Source organism: Idiotropiscis lumnitzeri, chromosome 7, assembly GCF_059441095.1.
Source record: "Idiotropiscis lumnitzeri isolate Australia: NSW breed Sydney's pygmy pipehorse chromosome 7, RoL_Ilum_1.0, whole genome shotgun sequence".
Lineage (NCBI taxonomy): Eukaryota > Metazoa > Chordata > Actinopteri > Syngnathiformes > Syngnathidae > Idiotropiscis > Idiotropiscis lumnitzeri.
In genome coordinates, this window is record NC_142397.1 from 13,568,976 (window position 1) to 13,588,783 (window position 19,808).

The 19,808-nt window shown below is 41.0% G+C and overlaps 2 protein-coding genes across 7 annotated transcripts in view; both read right to left on the minus strand.

The window, feature by feature from the left end:
* Window positions 1-601: 601 nt before the first annotated feature.
* LOC148333653 (NACHT and WD repeat domain-containing protein 2) lies at window positions 602-9,391 on the minus strand. Of its 3 annotated transcripts, none has more exons than XM_088299749.1 (10): window positions 9,237-9,391; window positions 9,075-9,163; window positions 8,525-8,632; window positions 7,922-8,107; window positions 7,722-7,830; window positions 7,496-7,641; window positions 6,350-6,709; window positions 6,172-6,273; window positions 4,699-5,395; window positions 602-4,621 (listed from the first exon to the last, which is right to left on the minus strand). In XM_088299749.1, the coding sequence occupies exons 1-10, from the start codon at window positions 9,307-9,309 to the stop codon at window positions 1,581-1,583; spliced, it is 4,911 nt and encodes a 1,636-aa protein (XP_088155875.1). In that variant the 5' UTR covers window positions 9,310-9,391; the 3' UTR covers window positions 602-1,580. The 3 variants fall into 3 exon arrangements, with proteins under 3 accessions (XP_088155875.1, XP_088155876.1, XP_088155874.1); XM_088299750.1 differs by having other exon boundaries at window positions 4,699-5,254; window positions 7,484-7,641; XM_088299748.1 differs by having other exon boundaries at window positions 7,484-7,641.
* A 191-nt stretch (window positions 9,392-9,582) lies between these two features.
* fchsd2 (FCH and double SH3 domains 2) overlaps window positions 9,583-19,808 on the minus strand; it is a 38,538-nt gene continuing 28,312 nt past the window's right edge. For 3 of the 4 annotated variants that reach the window (XM_088300645.1, XM_088300644.1, XM_088300646.1), the window contains 9 exons: window positions 19,548-19,637; window positions 19,302-19,364; window positions 16,681-16,815; window positions 16,446-16,529; window positions 16,137-16,314; window positions 14,579-14,799; window positions 13,675-13,867; window positions 13,491-13,582; window positions 9,583-13,048 (listed from right to left, as the gene is read on the minus strand). In XM_088300645.1, coding sequence (XP_088156771.1) covers window positions 12,956-13,048; window positions 13,491-13,582; window positions 13,675-13,867; window positions 14,579-14,799; window positions 16,137-16,314; window positions 16,446-16,529; window positions 16,681-16,815; window positions 19,302-19,364; window positions 19,548-19,637 — 1,149 coding nt within the window. In that variant the 3' untranslated portion in view covers window positions 9,583-12,955. The remainder of the gene's footprint in view (window positions 13,049-13,490; window positions 13,583-13,674; window positions 13,868-14,578; window positions 14,800-16,136; window positions 16,315-16,445; window positions 16,530-16,680; window positions 16,816-19,301; window positions 19,365-19,547; window positions 19,638-19,808) is intronic. The other variant, XM_088300643.1, reaches the window with a different exon arrangement.

Sequence of the window (19,808 nt, forward strand, 5' to 3'; positions counted from 1 at the left end):
ATACAATACAATACAATATATATATATATATATATATATATATATATATATATATATATATATATATATATATATATATATATATATATATATATATATATATATATATATATATATATATATATATATATATACATAAGTAGCACATTTATAATCAAATCATTAGACATTAACCAAGTGCTTTGAATTACGCTACCAACATTTTGCAGTTTGAAATACTATTGTTGTGACTTGTTTTTCTTTGACATATCAGTTGCGCAGCCTTTTATGCTTTCTTTCTTTCATGTCATGTAGGTTATTTGTAAATAAAGAATTTTATGTCGCCATTTTCGTCTTCTGTCTGTTTCTTGGTCCAAATCCTGCTCCTCACGTGACAGTCCGTACTGACTAGTCATCAATCCATAAAAGAGTAATAATGAAATAGTTATGACTCATTTGCTCTTTTTCTAGGATATTACATGTAGTTCAAAACTAGAGCAATGATATTGATAGATTGCAATAACTATCTACGTGAAATGTTCTTGATTTGCAATGAAGAAACTCGCTTCTGCTTTTGTAATTGGTCTTCATGAAAACCATCCCAATGAAAATGTTAAAGGATGATTACCAAGATGATGGCCTCCACCTGTGGCAGTGCAATGTTTTGAAGTTAAGAGGTTGTGACGAGACTGAGATGTTTCTGCTGAGTAATACTTTGACACATTTTTGATCACATGTATAAAGTAATCTTTCAAGACATGCACACACATAGAAAAATTATTAAAAAGGAAGGGAACAGAGAGATATGATCAGAACGCAAAGAGACGAGCGTTCGGTTCAGACTTTCTCTTTGTTCTCCTTGCAAGCCAAATTTTGAGCATCTCTCTCTTCATTGATGGTGTGTTTATGAAATGTCACATTGGCGAACCTGACAATCCAGCAGACTGTACGTGAATCAAGGCGCAAACGTCACCACCTGGTCCTAACCATCCCTCGACCTCCAATCAAGGAGTAATCGTCTCACTGGCTGCTGCTTTTTCTTTTCTGGGGTTTGTATCTATAAAGGAATTAAGTTCCATTTTCTACAAAGGGTGCTGAGAGAGAAACAAGAGAAGATGAAAGGAATATACAAGGGTTGTGCCACAGGACTTGTTTCTCCAGTGCTACAGCATAAACAAACATTAATATGCCACCCGTCATTGTTTATATTTTTTTAAAGATTTTTTCTTTTTTGCAATTTGAGTAATAATGAAAGCATTCCACCCAACCCTGAACAAAAATGTGTTGGGCCCGTCAACCTTATTTGTTTCCACAATGTTTATGTACACTTATGTTTTGTATTAATGACAAGGTTTTATAGTGTGTTGCATCAATAATTACAATAAGGGGCTTTTCATACATAAACAATGTGAGGCTTTGCACTAAAATCCATTCATGAGTGTTTTGTTTTTATGACAAAAATGGACACTTGTCACAATGTGGTTTCACAAACAAACACAAACAATGTGCTCTTTGACTTTCTCCACCAATTGTGTTAGCAAATCAACTTTGGTAGAAGTCTGCACTTTTCATTCATCAGTGTACGATGAAGCACATATTTGCTATAGTGAAGGCCACGTAATATTGGGTGTTTCTAGGGGAGACCACCTGAGTGGTTCTGCACTGGAAAAGCAGCCTTTCACCCGACTCCTCAATTTCTTTCTGGATCTGCGTTCATGTTCCCCACCTTTTAAGGGTCCTGAAATACAATACACACCTACTGACCCATCCTGAAAACCCACAAACACCCACTGCTGTCCATGCATGAGCAGTGTCAACGGATCCTTACACAGAAAAACCCTGCCTACTTTTTCTCCATCAGAGAGTTGTACCACAGTGAGAATGGGATGCGTGTGTATGGAACAGTCACAACACTCCCTTGTACGCTGTGATATGTAAGCGATATAACATCCCATTTCATCCAAGCAGGCTTTTATAACAGAACCCTCAACTCTAATAGAGCACAGTCTGATCTGAGACACGTCCAAGAGGGTGATAGCATCATTATCGATAGACAACAATGCAAAGCTCCCATTCGACGTCATTTGAAAGTTTTGTGGCTGACAATAAAATGTCCCCGGCAGCTGAAAGTGCCGGCACACCGTCTCGTCAGACAACTTCCAGGTGAAAATCGCTCCTGAGGCGACCACCACAACCACAAAATCGGAATACTGAGAAAGTGTGCTGAAAGCAACAACATCTTCGGAGCTTTCAACTCTAGGGAAGCTTTTGCTGATTATGCCAGACCACAAGCTGGCAGCTAACAGGTCTCCGCCATGGAGGCCAATGAGAAAGGTGCTCTCAGGTGACACCTGTGCACCGGAAAGGTAAAGGTGAATATGACATACGACACTCCCATGTGCCACTTTCCAAACCCGAGAGAGTCCTTGCTCACAAATACTCACGCCAAAGTTACAATTGGGCGTAATAAGAACGTCCGTAGCGCTGCCTCCACCTATACGTAGGATATTCTGCCCCGTTTCTGTATGCCAAATATAAATCTCTTCAGCTGAGAGGGTCACAAGGGTCATGCCATCCTGACTAAGACGTATCTTTTTCACAGGATTGCCATGCACGAAGTTAGCATGAGGAAGACATGTCTCAAAGCTCCAACTCCACACTGTATCTGTCCCGTCTGCAGTGTAGAAACACCGTCCTGTTTGCTCCACCACCACATCTTTGACCCCACATTCCATTTTGGGAGTTTCACAAGCAACAGAAACCATTTCAGAATCCCACACAAGAAGACAGCCGTTGCCAGTGACGCACACAATGTCTGAGGTGGTTTTGAGGAGGGTATGAGGTAATGTGTTGACCTCTAAGGAGAGAACACACTGTCCTGTGCTAACCCTCCACAGCAACACCAAGGGACAGGCCTCCAGTAAAGCCAGGATATTGTGTCCATCCTGGGAGAATATTGCTTGAATGAAAGCTTGACCCTGTGGAGCCAAGAAGTGGTCACACTTCTCCCACTCACACGTATCCCACACTGTGACCTGGTTACAGTGACATACCAATAAACTGTTGAATTCATCAGAGTAATCAGTATTCAGCATGTTGTTCAACTCACTCCCAGCGGAAGACTCTTTAAGCAATCGTACTATTTGCGTTTTGGAAGGAATAGTCCATAATTTCACATGTCCTGACCTTTGAACACAAGCCATTTGTTGTTTATTTTCACAGAGGATTATCGACACAATGGCACTGTGGTTTGAGTTTGAACAAGAGCAAAGGAGGCTACATTTGTCGATGTCAAATATCGATATAGTGCCTTCTTCTTGGCCACAAAAAATATGGGAGCCATAAGAGCAGAAAACCACACAGGTAACGCAGCTTGGACACTGCAAATCTTTCACAGTTGTGCTGGAGGCATCAAACAGTCCCACGAAGCTTTCCTGCTTCCACCACACACATAGCTGTCTTTCAAATGCCACAAAACCCTCTAACATGCTCAGTGTGTGCGAGGACTTGACCTCCACAAGGATTTTTGGTGCCGTAACGTACCACAAAAACAGTTTGTTGTATAGGGTGGAAAACAACATGAATCGGTGGCTGCTTTTCACACCTGCAAACTTGAGCTCACCCTGCTCAGAGCTCGTGGAAAATCGCACTAAACCAGAGCTCGTGCCCTTCCATATCCACGCCGAGCCATCACACATGACCACGGCGATTGTCCCGCACTGCGTCCCCGCAGCGATCTCAGTTAGATATTTTGGTCCGCCATCACACTCGAGACGGCGAAGCAAGGCAACAGTATCAGGAGCAGGAGAAAGCACGACCGTCAATCCGCGGTCTCTTGTACTCCTCTCCCATCTGATCTCATCGACATAAGGTCCGAGCGCTGGAAAGAGCTCCACATATGGGAGGAGGCCTGCCTCCATCAATGTGGGCAGCTCCAAAGGGGAGCTCTGCAGAAAACAGGATGAAGACACCAATATGCTCGCCAGGAGTGTGCATTCCCTTAGATTGTCCCATGATCCCTCTTCCTGCCGCAACATGGCCACGAGATCCCCCAGGAGGCCAGCCTTCACCAAAACTTGATGGAACCTCCAGGACGTCAACATTTTCAATCTTAACTCTAAACTGTTGCTTTCTTGTAAGTGATGCACCAATTCCACAGCTTCTCTTCCATTAACAGCATCTCTGAGTGACGGCTGCTCTACGCATTCTCTTGTTTGCACACTGATTTCATTTCGGCTCCACTTTTCAAAACTTGCATTCCAACTGCACATGAAATAATTGGCCAACTCTGAATGAATTTCTCTCCTGGTCTCACATGTGTCTAAATACGTTTTTTCCACGACAAGACCAAAATGTCTGCTCACCCACACCAAAACTTGACACCCTAGTACAGTCCTCCTGATGAGAAAGCATTTCAAGTGTAAAAGCAGTCGCTCCACATCCACTTGTGCAACCTTATTGGCGTGGGCTTTGGACAAGAGATCTGCAAGATCTGCCTCCGTGAGCCCTACTCTGGTGAGGGTGAGGTAAGCGACAGCACGGGCCACCACAAAGGAAGAATAATTGGACTCCAAGTGATGCAGCCAGACAGCAATAGATGAGTGGACGCCGTCAGGGAGATGTGACTCGGACACTTCTGAATCTAATTGGAGACCAAAATAAACAGATGAGAGTAAATGTGAGAAAAATGCACCTCAATTTTGGGTTAATTTACTGTACCTGAGGACCAGAGTGATGTGTGAACATGTAGTAGGCGGACATAGAGGGTGAGACAACAGGAAGTCAGTGCCTGGTTCACCAGTGCCAGTTGTCCAGAAGTCACTCGCCTCCCTGAGTTGCTTAGCAGTGACATTAGCACCTTCAGACATTGCTTCCTGTCCGCAGAACCCAGCAGTATATGCAGATACCCCAATTCCTTTTCACCTCCCTCGGAAACAAATTTTGATGCACTGCACTCTGGGTAATGTAGTTTAATGACCTGCATGAGTCGAATTTGGTTGGGGGTGACACTGAGGATAATTTTGACTCCAGAGGGAAGAGGTGAGGGGAGGCTTTCGATGAGTCGCACAGCAAAGTTATACCCCATCTTGTGCACCCCATCCAGGATCAGAACAAAAGGTTTTTTGGAAGACGGCAACAGGGAGAGAAGAGAGCAGAGACATTCTGCCACTTCATATAAACTGATGTCAGCTTTTTTGATGGCCCTAAACACGGTCCTCAGGTTAAGGAGAGTGACGCCTCGGTAATGGCCGGAATTGAGTTCGAAGCAGGTGTCCTGGGAAGATGAAGAGTGGCCATAACTCCTGAAGATTTGATAACATAAGCTGGACAGCAAGCGTTCGGGGGAAGGGAAGTGGGCTGAGTCGATAAAAACGGTGATCACAGCAGGATCGGCGTCATGCAGCCAAAATTTCATCTACACAGAGAGAAATGGTTTTAATGCTGAGGATGTCATCACACATTCAACTCGCTCGTTTTCTTCATGAACACTAATGAGACAGTTTAAGAGTAACTTTATAGTTGTTGCAATAGATTGTCCTATTGATATTTTATTGACATGTTTTACTTACTCGAAGATAATTTTAATATTAGAGGTGGTTAAATTATTTACAAACATGATCAAGAAATTTAAAACATTGCAATTGCTGTAGCTAAAATGTTTTTGTTTTTTTTACGACGACTACAGGCAATGGCAGCAATTGTTTCAAAACAAGAATAAATTATTCAATCGAATCGACCTGAATTGTTTGGGAAGGAATTGTGCTGAAGGTCAAAGGGTCCATTGTATAACGTATTGGATTTTCGGAAAAGTGTCAACTGTTGACAACACTAACTGCTGTGTCAACATCAACACGGCACATCCTGTACAGGATCACCATGGAGCTTTTCCCAGTTGACTTTGGGCGTAAGGCACACGACACCCTGAACTGGTCCCCAGCCAGTCGCACGGGATACACAGACACATTTCATCATGAAGTGGGAATCGATTCCACGCTGTCCGCACCATCAGTGACCGACTGCTTAGAGTTGTGGTTACAAATGTGAACATGTAGTAGGCGTACATATTGCCATCTGAATTCTACAAAGTCAGCTTTGTTGTCATCAAAGTGAGTTACATAGAAATAAGGCACATGTTCTTCAAATTAGTAATGTCACTTCATTACCCTCAGATATTTGCTTCTATTTATTTACCTGCTGAGCACAGTGAGCCAGCAGCACTGTTTTCCCGGCACAAGGACCTCCTGTCAGCACAAGTGGACGCTGGTGGTCGCCCCGCTCAATATAGGCTCGGACCTATGGAAAGTTTACTGTCAAGCTGATGTCATGATTGCGACTTCAAGATCAGATCAAATCTACAACGACGTCGGACCTCTTCCATCTCGGGCCTCGTGATGGCGTAAAACCTCGACAGGGTGGCACACAGTTCCTCCTGTTCAACTTGGTCCCGTGCCAAAGCATCACTGATGTAACAGCTTTTGAATTCCCCAGACTCTGCAATGTTGTCAGTCAACCTCATCAGGTCGGAAGACACCTGATGGCAGAGCAACTCTGCATACACCCGCCTCCGGGCTGTGGTGTAACCATAGCGAGGGTCACACTCTGTGGTGGTGATGTAAGCTTCAAGCTGGTACGAGTCAATGAGGCCTCTCAAGAAGTTGTCAATCAGATCGGAGAGTAAATTTTTCTCACTCGGTGATGCTTTTACTCGGTTGGAGTTGGGAAAAGTGCCCTGTAAGTATAGTGAAGTTACGTAGCTATTACAGGATTGACCAAAAGTACAATTATATGGGCGCTGAAATTTTTGCAAGTTATCTACCGACAACTATAAAGCACTCATCACAGTATTTGCTCCATGCCATCAGATAAAAAAAAAAAACAAAAACCAAAAACACACACACACACAATAAACCACAACTTTGCACTTTTGGACGTGAAAAAATTCTAAACTTTAAATACATAGAGGGGTATTAATGGCATGTTTATATTTTTAACATTGTTTTCACTGTGGGTATAGTTTTTCAGCAACACTGCATCATAATTAGAACTGTTTCTAATATTTTATTACCTATAATATTGGAAATACTTTGCATAATAATATTACACCCCAATGCAAGACACAGTCCATTAGCAAAAATACACTATTAATTTAATGCATACATATTGATGTAGTTGTGAGTCAATGAAAAGAATGAAAGAAAAATTGCTGATGTTTTTACTTTTTGTTTGTTAGGATGCACAGGTTGTACTTGTGGAATGTATAGTTAAGACCCAAATTATGCATTCCCAGACTAAAATTGAAAATGACAATTGACAAATCGTAATGGTGTAGTGGTTCACTCTCCTGACTGCTGTACAGGAACAGTGGGTGTGAATGGTTGTCTGTCTCTATATGTGCCCTGAAGATTGACTGGCCACACATCAATACCAATTATTTTTAATCTGACATTAATAATAATAACACGTCTGTTTAACGTAGTGTAGCGGAACAAAATGTGTTGATCACCTCTTCCTCCACCTTTTTGTTTGATTGAAATGAGTCCATCCCTCTAGCCTCTTGTTCCACCTTTAGATTGGTGACATTGTGAACGTAAACAAGGCAGCGTCTGATGACATCATCACAAATACAGTTGTCCAGGGCAAAGCGTATATCGCAATCAAGGACTAAATGGCCAAAAAAAGGTTCGAATAACATGATTAACAGTGAAATTCACACATTATATGCATACATAGAGCTAGTTCACCTGATCGGTTAAAAGTGAGGCCTTCCCCTTCAGTCAGAAGCTTCTTGCGCACACACAGACTCAAAGCCGTATCAAACATCCTCACCAAATCCTCCAGGTGATTCTCCTCCTTTGAACCAATGAAGTCAACAAGTTGTCATTACACTGCGAAGCAATAACATAATAATACTGATGACAGTAGTGCATTATATCTTGGAAACCTGAGGCAGGCATGAGCGTCTCAAGCAGAATGACGGTGGAACGGTGTTCTCATCTCTGTGGTAGACTCTTTCCAGCTCTTTGGTGTTGAGACCAGCTTGTTGGATCTGCTGCAACAGCAGGTGAAAGTGTGACACCTCAACCTGGGCTGGAAGACTGGCGCTTCCGTACTCATGTCCTATCAAAGCCTTGCAGCACCACCGTGTGGACAGAAAGGGAAGAACGGTCAATCTTAAAGTCAGACAGTAATACTGAATTTGACATGATAGACTAGATTAGATTAGACGAGACTAGATTAGGATAGAAAGCCATCATAAAATCCAATGAAATTGGGAAATAAGACTTCACAGTTCCGTGTATCAATTTATGCATTTTTTCTGCGCAATTTAAAACAATTGTCAAAACATCCCAAGGACCAATAATTATAGCATACTTTACATCCTGTATTTTTGCTGTGCTGAAATTCGTTTGCCGTCATGTCTCGTACAAATGATGGCGAAATATGCCTTTCGTTACCATGGCAACTAGTAATGCAGCTATGGGATCTCTTAAAAAAAAAAGCAAGCATGAATTTTAATGTCGTGAATGCTGCTGAAGTATTTTACCAGTAAAAAGGGTCCAGCAGAGCTTTCTCTGCACTCTTTTATCAACTCTTTTCTGGTGATTTCACCAGGCCAGTGGCTGGGATGAATGGACTCATGTGGGTCGATCACCTGTTCATAGAAACACACGCAAGCACGCACGCACGCACACACATGCTGCTAAATCAACACAATGAGGTTGCACATGTCTCTTTGCGGCCTCTAACACTAATTACATATATTTCTCAAAAGAGATGGAACAATGCTTGTGGGAGCAGCAAGCACACCCTTTCTGCTTCTTTTAGCAAACAGGTGTAAAAGTTGCCAAGATAATCAATATCATTTCGAATGATTTGACAATTAAAAGGGCAACTTTTCAAAGTTGCAATGGAACAGACCTACAACTTTCTTCAATCATCCATCCATTATCTGAGCTGCTCATCTTCACGCAATATAAAATTGAATACATGTAAATGATGCCTTCATGTTTAGGGTCATGTTCAGTTTCAATCTACATTTCAGAATGATTTTGATTAAATGTTTATCATATGAGAGAAGTGTGTTATATATTCACCCTGAAGTCCACTCCCAACTTGTGTCGGCAATGCTCTCGTACTTTGGGGAACACAACCTTTCTCAAGGCTCTGCGCTCCACCACGCTGTCTGTAACGTTACGTACAGAGAAAAAAATGGTTACAAACATTTTGTGAATCATGCAGAGATTTTCAGAACATACCTGCAGGGTTAGAGCAGAGATAAAGTTTTACACAGGATGAACTGGAGCGGCAGTTGGAAGCAGCTTGGTCCATATGTTGTTTTAAATGTCAGCTAGTCACTAAATTGTCTCATTGTCTGACTTGTCTCATGGGCTGATGTTTCTCTTTTCCCTCCATCTGCACTCTGATCCAGGAAATTCCGTACTTGGTTATATATAGTGCGAGAGACTCTGATCACACCCACTTCTTGTGCCTGGTACACAAAAAGGCACACGCTTTTTAATTATACACAATGGTAGTGTACAATTCGAAGACAGGTGCTGCACAGGGACACAAACATGGATGGACAACTGATGACTGCAGATGTGCTGTTTTTCCAATATTATTTTATTACTTAACATTTGTACACAATAAATACAAACTTAGCTTTTTGTACAGCCAATAATTATATGCAGAAAGACATTTGCACCTGTTCTTATTATTTGTCATCGTGGTCACAGTCTGACTGGAGAGAAGGCCAGTAATTCTGAAAAGAATTGTAATGTTGATCCAAACTGGTGGATGCAACAAAGAAAATAATTACACAAAATTCAACTAAATGAACATTATTGCAAAACAAAAGGACTGTTCAAATAAGGGACTTTTAAAAAAGTGTCGTTTTTGTGTCGTGGAAAACTGAAAACAGAACATTTCACAATAGACTGATTGAGTCTTCATAAGAAAGGAGCTTCTGAGGGACGCCGATGTAAACGATAAACTTCAAAACAAGTTTGAACATCATATAATAAATTAAGATCTCAGAGAAATCAAGGAGACGCTACCGTTCTTTTTGCTTTGACCACACACCATTTAGGATTGTGACCCGGATTACTTTTACCAGCAGCGGAGTTTTGGATCTAATACTGTAACAAATTGCAGTATATATAAAACCAATGACAATCATGATGGATGCTACTTAAAATGTTATGATGAAAAAGATGAGTATTTTGGTGTCCTATCTTAAAAAATGGCATGACAATGATTAATCACCAATCAATTCCACCTAATCGTTCACCTCATCGCGGAAATAAACACACGTTAATATTAAGTTGTTAGATAAACACCCAAATACGAAGTCACACTCTCCAAATCCAACTTGTGTGGAACTGTTGTTCAAGAAAATATCAATTTAAGTCAATGGGTGTATCGATATAGAAAGACATAGGGCTGCTGCTGCTGCATTTTCAAATTCCAACAGTGATTTCCCACGAGAAACAATCACCGTGGTGTAAAAAATGTAAAACAAAAACACATTCTTCATTCAAAACATCCTAACAGTATATCCTTTAGTTTTTCTAAGTTTAGCAAAACACCAACTTACAATGTCCACAATTCCTCAGTGTCTTTCAAATAATATTTCAATGAAAACATCGGTCACGCCGAAACCAAGACGTCACCCGATAAATTCAGAATGAACAGAGTATCTGACTCCAGCGTCAGCCCTGGAGTGGAGACGCAGCTACTTTTCAGGGGATGTAGAAATAAATAAAAGTGCTACGCTGCCATTTGGCAAGGACTTTAAAGGCTTGAAGGGTATTTAATTAAGTTAAGGGGTTTCGAGTGAAATTGAACTTGGCGCCGTTTGAATATCATTTGCATCTGTCCATTCAGCGCTTCTGTTCCATTTTAGCCAGCACTGATCTAACATAGGAAGAAATTGTATTAAGGATGATGAATTATGGTGCTTGATGCAAACACACAGATTGTCAGGTAAAGAACCAGTGAAGGAAGCAATGGGGGGTCAAATGACTCATCCAGATGAATATGTCAATCCAGAATCAAGTTGTCAAAAAATACTAAATAAACAACAAAAAAAAAACACCAACAACACAGTAGACCTCTATGCCAGAAATACTGTATAATGACAATGACAACAAATTCAATACCAAATCAGTCTTTCGGTGCTTTTCAACGTCAATCAACGTTCAACCAATTGGCGACGCTTGGAGAAGATACAGCCTGGTTGGGTAACATGACATAACTGCATACAGTATGCTTGTGTGAATATAATGACAGTCACCGAATCGCATTCACTGCCAATGAACAGTACAGACGTCAGGCAAAGGTTACTGGGGAAGAAAGAAAGGATGGAGAAAGAGTTGGAGGGAAAGAGCGGAAGGCAGGATCCAGCCTCTCCTTTCACTCTTTCCATTTCTCATCTTCTTCCAAGCCCTCCTTCAAACTATATTTACAATGCCCTTTCAGAATAACATCTTATGTTCATTTAGCCGAGTACTGTAATATGAAACGCTGCGCTGAACATTCCTACGACAACAGTAATGTACTGTACTAATACACATGAAATACGTACTGGAGGATGGCGAGAACTATAAATGGCAAGCGCCGGGATGTCCTTGCTTCTTCTCATTAAGATCACTTTTTATAAAGCCTCTGTAAATTCACTAATGACTTGAGAAAATGCTTTGCATTTACCACCAATCAGCTGATGAAAGGAAATTTGACCTTGTAATGGGCTACGATGGTAACGGTATTCTTTATTCATTTTTACTTTTTTTTTTTACAGCCGCACGTCAACATTTGAAGACTCTCTTATCGAATTTTTAACGGGAAAAAAGGCCGCTCATAATCTTGAAGGCTGCTTCATTGTAAATGACATCAAGTAAAAGAGTAAAATGGTGTGTTGTTTTTTTTCTTGCCTGTTTTTGTGATGGCAAAGAGACATTTTTGGAGGGCCATTGTAGAAACACAGAACACACCAGTGTTTGCTTCTTGTTGCCCAATATAAGATGAAGCAAAGCCACAACAACTCAATGTCAAAAACGAAAGAAGACACTACCTATGTTGCTTCATAATGTAACGAGACTCATGTCCGGAAACCCGCATAAACATAATCAGATGTGTAGTGAGCACTAGCGTTAATTGCTTTCAGTACAGAGGGGCAGTGAGTCACAGGTGTTAAACTTCACTCATTAGCTGTGTTCCAACTTTGTTAGGCCCCCAATTACACATCAGAAGCAGGCTAAATTCCTTAGTCAAATTCAATCCTCCATCCCATTCAGGTGGCTTACATATGACAGCGAGCTGGGAAACAGCCAGTCATATGCGACAGAAAGGACTAATGAACCCTGATCAGGTTGGCGAGCACTCAAACGGACCTGATCGTGTAAAACTCATGAAACTCATATATATTCCATTGACAGATTGGTGGTAAAGTACAAATAATTTGCTCCATTCTCCATACACAATCATTTATGTGTCATAATCAAACAGAGGTTTTGCAGATAAAAAGAAAATGGGAGTAAGCTTAACGACGTCAGAAAAACCTATCCAACACTCCTTCCCTCTGCAAACATTCTTCCTCATCCTCCTTGTCCTCCTCTTCAGTGTGCACCGGGTCTCCGCCCAATGAGGTGAGGGTTTTAAGGCAAGAATGGAAGGAGGTGGGAGGGCGCAGAGGGACCGCCGAGGGGGCTACTGCTGCACTTCATTAGGAAGCAAATACAGAGGAAATTTATCTGGATAGCCTACCTCCCCCGCACTCCACTCTTCTCTCTTCCACAACTTGAAGATAAAAGAGAATGATGGGTAGCTTGAGTGGGGGACCGGCTTGCTTGATGTGGTTCAGTTCAGTTTTCATCAGTTTATTTAAGGTCAGAGCCGTGCCAGAGGGATATAGGCTGCCATCGGGTTAATCATGTTATGGAGTGTGCGTCGAACCGCGTGCCATCTTGTGTCTCGGTTACACCAGCGTAATCTCCACCTCCTCCGCCTTGTCGCTCTTCCCATGTTGTCGGCGAGACTGCTGTTTGGGTGGTGGGGGAGCAGCACGCACCTGAAAGACAGAAAGAGAACGTCTTTAGGTTTTTGTGCGATGGCAAACACAGAAATACAGAATAAATGAGGCTGTGCTTGAAGCACATCCTGTTTTCGCTTCTTTTAAATTGACACAATATTAAATGCACTTATGTGCTGCCTTCTAGTGGCCAAAAGTAGCCCGGAATAGAACAAAACGGTTATAACTGGACTGAAAAAAAAATTATGGTTGAGGGTTTATTGTATTGCGTCAGTTATTTTTATACTTGATGACAGCAATTTTAATATGTTCATAAAACGTTGCTAGTTAGTTTTTTTTTATGGGGTCAGTTTGCCTGCAGAACTTTATTCTGCCTTTTTTTATTTATTTAAGCAAAAGTGCTTCAAAAGCATCATAGAATGTATTGTGGTCAACCTTGGAGGTTCCACTCCAAGTTGACTTTTCTACTGAGCATACTAACAGGTCGTAGTTTGCCTGGACCTCCTTCAGGGGGGAATCGAGGCAGCTGTGTTTGAAACCCGGGTGACACTGGGCTCCTCCCAGAATTTTGATCTAAAGAGAAAAGAGAAAGGTGGCATTAAATGGCCACTGCAAGTGCCGTCTTGTTACTTTGCTGCAGGCAAAGTATGTCTTTTATTGCTTACTGGTGGTGGTTAACGAGGCCTTGTGTGATGAGGCGGGCAGTGGAAGCTTGTGATCCCCATTGAGTGCAGCAGAGGGTGAGCGCGGGAGGGACGGTGGCGTCGAGCTCTCCGGGCTGGTGAAAGGGCTTATGGGTGGTTGATCATACAGCGGAAGAGGTGGAAGCGATGACGGCAGCTTTGTACAAGGAGAAATCTACAGGAGAGAATTGGTGTGGCTACAATTATGAACCGCTAGATAACAGACGCATCACAGGGATTTTCTTTTTCTGAACCTACAGGATGTTTATTTAAAAAAAAAAAAAAAATCTGCTTCTACATTTAACGCATCCTATTTTAAGTATCATCTTCTGTGCAGTTCTTGTTTTGGATGCTATTAGATTTTGCAGGTTTACAGTGCAGATTCAGTGAGCACAGAAGAACACGTTTCCAACTGCCACTCTTGAAACATGTTGAGTGTTATGTCTGCAGGCATCTGCGAGGGGAGAGGCTGTATCCTTCCTGTCACTCTAATGGGGCAGTGCCACAGATAAGAGTCCCCCAAGATATAATTGCAGCGCCAGTTTTCTTTTCATCAGGACCCGCAAGAGCATGACAGCTCTAATGCAGTGTTGGTGAATGTCTTGCTGACAGAAAGAACAAACATTCATGATAGAAGCAGGGTGGCACAACAAGATAAGCTACTAATGACTGATAAACCACCTTCAGCGGTGCAGAAATGAACCATGTGTGTGATGTTTTTGATCCACGCTTACTAAAACAGACATCCCATATAAGTATTTTACCTTGACATGCTGTAGAATAAAATACAGTAGAAAGTCTTTACATTCATTGCCGTGTACTGTGAAGAAATGCAAAATGCCTCAAGGACCTTCCTGACTCAAACAATTAGTAGGCAATACTCTACCTGAATGTCATTGGTCCATCCCAATCCGCTCTCTCCGTTCTCTGTCAGGTCCTCCACCAAAACAGACGGGAAGACGCCCACCCTTCCGTTAAGCTCCCCCTCCCAGAAACCATCATCGGTCTGAGTGTCACGGCTTAAAAGGCGAATGACTGCTCCCTCCGAGAAAGAGAGTTCCTCCTCCGCCTGGCCTTCGTAATCGTAAAGTGCTCGTACATACACCACTGTGGGAGGAATAATGGACAGCAATTAGACACACAGTAGGAAAAACTATTCTAGATATCGCTTCTTGGAACACTGAATGGTGTTATGGTTAGTCTTCATTGTGGACTGTGCCAGCAAGTTGCTTCAAGTTTGAAGAGTGACTTTCCCAGATGGCATGTTTCAGCTTTTTTGACAGATGTTCCATGGGATTTAGATCGGGGTTTGGTTTTGTTGTGCTCTTAGCTATTGTTGGGTTTCTTTGTCTGAGTGTTTTATGAGTCAATTCCTTATCCTTTCTGACACATAATCTTTCTTTTGACTTAAAGTGCTTGGGATTTCACTGCACCCTACGCGCACAGTCAAGACACCATAGGCCAGATGTAGCAAAGCAGCCCCAGAACAAAACTGAGGCTGCTGTTTGTTACACAGTATATGTATAGCTACAGTATAATGTTCTTTTCTTTGTACACATGGCAATGACAAAAATGCTGGTGCAGCAAATTCCAGTCTCATTAGTTTCAAGGTATTTCAGTGATGACTGTGTATCTGTGTGTGTGTGTGTTTATTTTTTGTCAGAACACTGCATTCCATTGTGTTGCGTTCATCTTTTTTGTTGTATTCATTGGCATGCTGTGTCAGTGTTATGATGCCATGCAGCTAAATAGACAAACACCCTTTAACATATGTTCCAGGCCAATGCCCAGAGGGTGAAAATTTCCAAAAAAAATTGACTATATTAAAAAAATCTAATTCGCCCCCCCTTCCTCACACACACATTTTTTCAAATAAAACATTTTTAAACGCACGTTTTCACCCCCCAAAAATGCACGCGTATAATGCATTGAAAATATGGGTCAAATTGTAGTTTTGATGTGTTAGCTATGAGCCTTTAAGAGGTGGGGCCTGATGTGGTGATATGTCAGCAAGTCTACGTGTGAATGTTTGGTGTGATGCGGCCGACAGCAACTCCAAGCAAATGTGCTAATTGCGTTTAATTTTTTTGTGTTCTCGACTGTGGCTCCCATTTCCTTTATGCAAGGGCTTTACTTTAAGTATGCACTAAAAACCCATAAAAATTTATATAAAAACGCAGATTGCTATGATATAGCAGGGAACTTACACAAAAGACAAGTACCAGTATAAATACCTTCTAAAAAAAATCTGCAATGGAGCCAGGCCACAGTATGTGAACCGTTATATAGCCGGGGAAGACTGTATGCCTAATTTCTTCCTAGATGGTGGCGTGAAGGTAATAAGAATTCAAGAAAAATTCATCTAATGGTATGAATGAGCAACTAGAATTTGATTAAATTGAAAAAAAAACAAGCATTTCTGTTATTAAGTTAATACTACTAACTGTTAGCATCTCCGTTGACACAGCCAGAGTGCAACTCTGGCTCGGTTGAGTTGGAAGAAGTGTGTGATCGAGCGTCCAAAGTTGCCAGTGACTGAAGCATGCTCAGAAGACTGTTAGACGAGGGAAACTGGAGGTATTTCTCAGGAACATAACCCACTTGACCGGTCTTATTGCGAGCCTGTGGGGGACAAAAGAGAAATCCATACTCAGCAGGTCTACACTACACAAACACCTGAAGAGATAGCGTCTTTGTTGTTACTGCAAGCTTTGACAGTTAATTGTGTGAACGTTGCATGTGTACTCGCATACCTTGACCCAGTCCTCCATGTCCCCATCCTCAATAACCTCCAACATCTCCTGTTCATCAATGGTTAACTCATCCGGCTGAGAGGCCTGGCACAGAGGGAGAGACGGAGTGTGATGATGTTTAGAGCGACAGCGAAATCAACACATAGCAACACACACTGTACATTTTAACTTTTAAACATAAACTATGCTGACTGAGCATTTATCCTTTATTAGTTCTGCCTACAATGTTTCATACCTTGTATGAGAAGAGGACCTTGCAGGTCAGTGGGTAATTGCGAAGGGTTCCTGAAGGGCTGGAGCTGCTGTCGTCAAAAACCTCCATATTTTCTTCACACTCGTCACCGTCCTCACGCTCCAAGTCAACTGTACCCTGTTACAAACAAACACAGGTCCCAATATGAGTAAAAAAACAATCGAGTGGAAATTTTGTCTGTTTCCCCTTAAAAATGATTCAGCTGTTCCTTCCTGTGAGGAGAGGTTAACTCTTTCACACAGGTAAAGAGCAGCAAATGAATAACCCCTCTAGCCCCGCCCACTTTTGTTGCAAACTCTAATGACTGGCTTTCTCTGCAGGTCATGTGATCTTGTGGCAGAAAAGCCATCATAGCGCACTGACCTGTCCACAATGTTTTGTGTGTGCTTTCACCTTTGCGTGAGCATGTACTGTGTGCGTGTGTGTGCGTGTGTGTTTGGCCATTCCTAAGCTATTGTGTTCAGTCATCAGATTTCTGTTGACAGAGTAAACATAATACCTGAGTGTGTGAGTTGAAATGTGTATAGGTTACTTTTTCTCAGAAAAAAAACAATATACTGAGGTCCTTTTTTCATTTTTTAAAATTTTTATTTATATATTTATTTTGAAAAACTTTGAGTATAGCGTCATTTATATTTAAAACATTATTTAATGTATTATCATTTCCATTCCATTTTGTTATTATGGTTTCAATAACTGGCATTCATTTCATATCCTCATGTCACACTAATAGTATAGCAATAGATTCCCAAAATCAAGATAACATAAGATGATACAGAAGATTATGATCAAGAACAAACTTGCTATACTATGAGTCCAATACCCTTAAACAAGTTCTAATCAGTTCTTTGTATTTTGTAAAAGTTGTTCCTTAAAAGAAAAGTAAAACTATTATCGATGGATAAAATAACAAGGTGATTTATATTGTTTCTGCCGCAATGACAATAACGTTTATGCTATTCTATTATATTAGGTGAGAAGAAGAAAAAAATATTTTGTTTTGCACCATCACAAAAGTGACATTGTTGATCTCCTGTGGATACAGAAAGTTAAAAACAAGTCATTTAAATACAAGATCTTCAGATTTTTCTGACTTTTCCTAACAAAACTATGCAAGGAATCTTTGGCGCTAAGATGCTATAGCTTAGTTTTTAGTAATGCAAATGAAGGTAAATATGGAAGCGTACTGACCTGAACCATCTAGGGAAGAAACTAAATGTGAATCCATGTCTGTGTTTACACAATTGACTGAATCCATCTAATTCCCTCTTTTTTTTCTCACCACGGCATCCGAACGTACCTTTTTTTTATCACTACACCTTTACTCCCTTGTCACTTTAATTCCTCTACACCTGCTCTAAACCAGTTCGCCTAATACTGCAACTGTCATAAGTCATTAACAGGCTTTGTCCACATCCTTCAACTGAGAATCGCTCTGGTGTTTGTGGTGTACTGCAGTGTCATGTGTACAGACTCCAGAATAACAACATCCCCATTTCAAAGTCTGCACACAAAGACACCAGAATTAGTATGTCTAATGACTGGAAGATAAAACTACAACTTGAGATTTTTTTTTTTTTAATGATTGTAAAGATTTGATACATCAGGGCTAATTTTGTGCCTTTTTTTCTAATAGGCTGACAGGACTGATAATTAGGCCGTGGGGAGAATCAATCAATTATCTTACACTTTGCATCATTCAGGAGGCGATTTGTCAAGAAAGCTATTCTGGCTGGGTCATTTATAATGAAATCATAAAAAATGAAAGCCTCTGGTTGCCAGTCTGAAGAGTCTGCATTTCTGAACATTTCAGTACAAAATGAAGAGGAATGTCCCAGTTGGGGCAACTCTTACCACAAAAAAGTTATTATGTGCTATGGAAGGTCTAGATTAGAAACTGTGTAATTTAGGCAGAATGTACTATCGAATCTCTGAATTCGAATTGAAAATGGATAAATGATTTGTGTACTTTGAAGGCTTGTTTCTCATAGGAAGTGCATATTGGAAATCATCCATTCTCAGGTCAGATTGTTGTCATTAGCCATACAAATATAAGTGTCATTAAACACGTTAACCACTATTAATGTTACAGAGTACAAGTAATCATAGCCAGTCCAAATTTTCATAAGAAAAGCAAGGTGTGACATGTTTTGCAATGTGACTTCTGAGCTCACGTCGCATTTCTTACATTCTTGCCTTACTTGTCACACAATTATTAAGAACATTTGAACAGTGTCAGATGTTAAAAATCCTGCATTTTAAATGTAAATCATTGTATGTAAATATGGCTCGTGACCAGTCCAGGGTGTACCGGCCCAGAGTCCGGCTCACCCGCAACCCTATTTAGGACAAGCGCTGTAGAAAATGAATGGATAGACTTCAGAAGTTTCTCTTAATGCCATAGTGATATTGACATGCAACTCTGTGATCATGTTCAACACTTTCCTAAAGGTGTGAAGTTTGTTGTACATGTACTGTTTTTGTCACATTTATGCAATTTCTGCCTGTTAGAAATAAAACAAACAAAACAGCTTCAAACAAAAGTGAACATGCTGTTTTGACAAAGAGAGCAGCAACACAAACAGAGTGAGGAATTGTCTCACCGACAGTGAGGGGTCGTGTGAAGTGTAGTTAGCCCACCGCTCATTCTCCAGCTCCTCCATCACCTACAGTACATGCAAAGAAAGAGTGAGGTGCTTTACACACAAACTATAAAGCCTCATCGTGAAACATAACCTTCATGCACTCATGCATTGAGCCATCCCTACAACACATAGACAGAATGAAAAGCAAATCATGCAGCTGGAATCAAAAAAAGTGTTTCAGAACATAGACAGTAACATACATACCTGGTTCATAGCGCTCTTCAGCCAGGTGTCCACAGCAACGCCAACTTGCCGCAGGAGGTCCAACCGAGCTTCTGCTTTTAACTTTATTGTCTTTGAAGAAAGAAAGTAAACCATGGTTATCCAACATATTACAACATATATTGATATACAGTATAAACAAACAAAGTCTATAGAGTTTGAGGATGATTTGTTGAACTTTGTGTGCTGTGTCATCCTCATCCTGCATATCTGTTATGGCCAAAAAGGTATAGTTCTAATGAC

Coding starts and splice junctions, on each gene's coding strand:
- LOC148333653 (XM_088299748.1), bottom strand. CDS start 9,309: ATGGACCAAGCTGCTTCCAACTGCCGCTCCAGTTCATCCTGTGTAAAA. Junction 7,831..7,921: donor GACGCTCATGCCTGCCTCAG/GTTTCCAAGATA, acceptor ATTGGTTCAAAG/GAGGAGAATCACCTGGAGGA. Junction 4,622..4,698: donor CACATCACTCTGGTCCTCAG/GTACAGTAAATT, acceptor GTCTCCAATTAG/ATTCAGAAGTGTCCGAGTCA.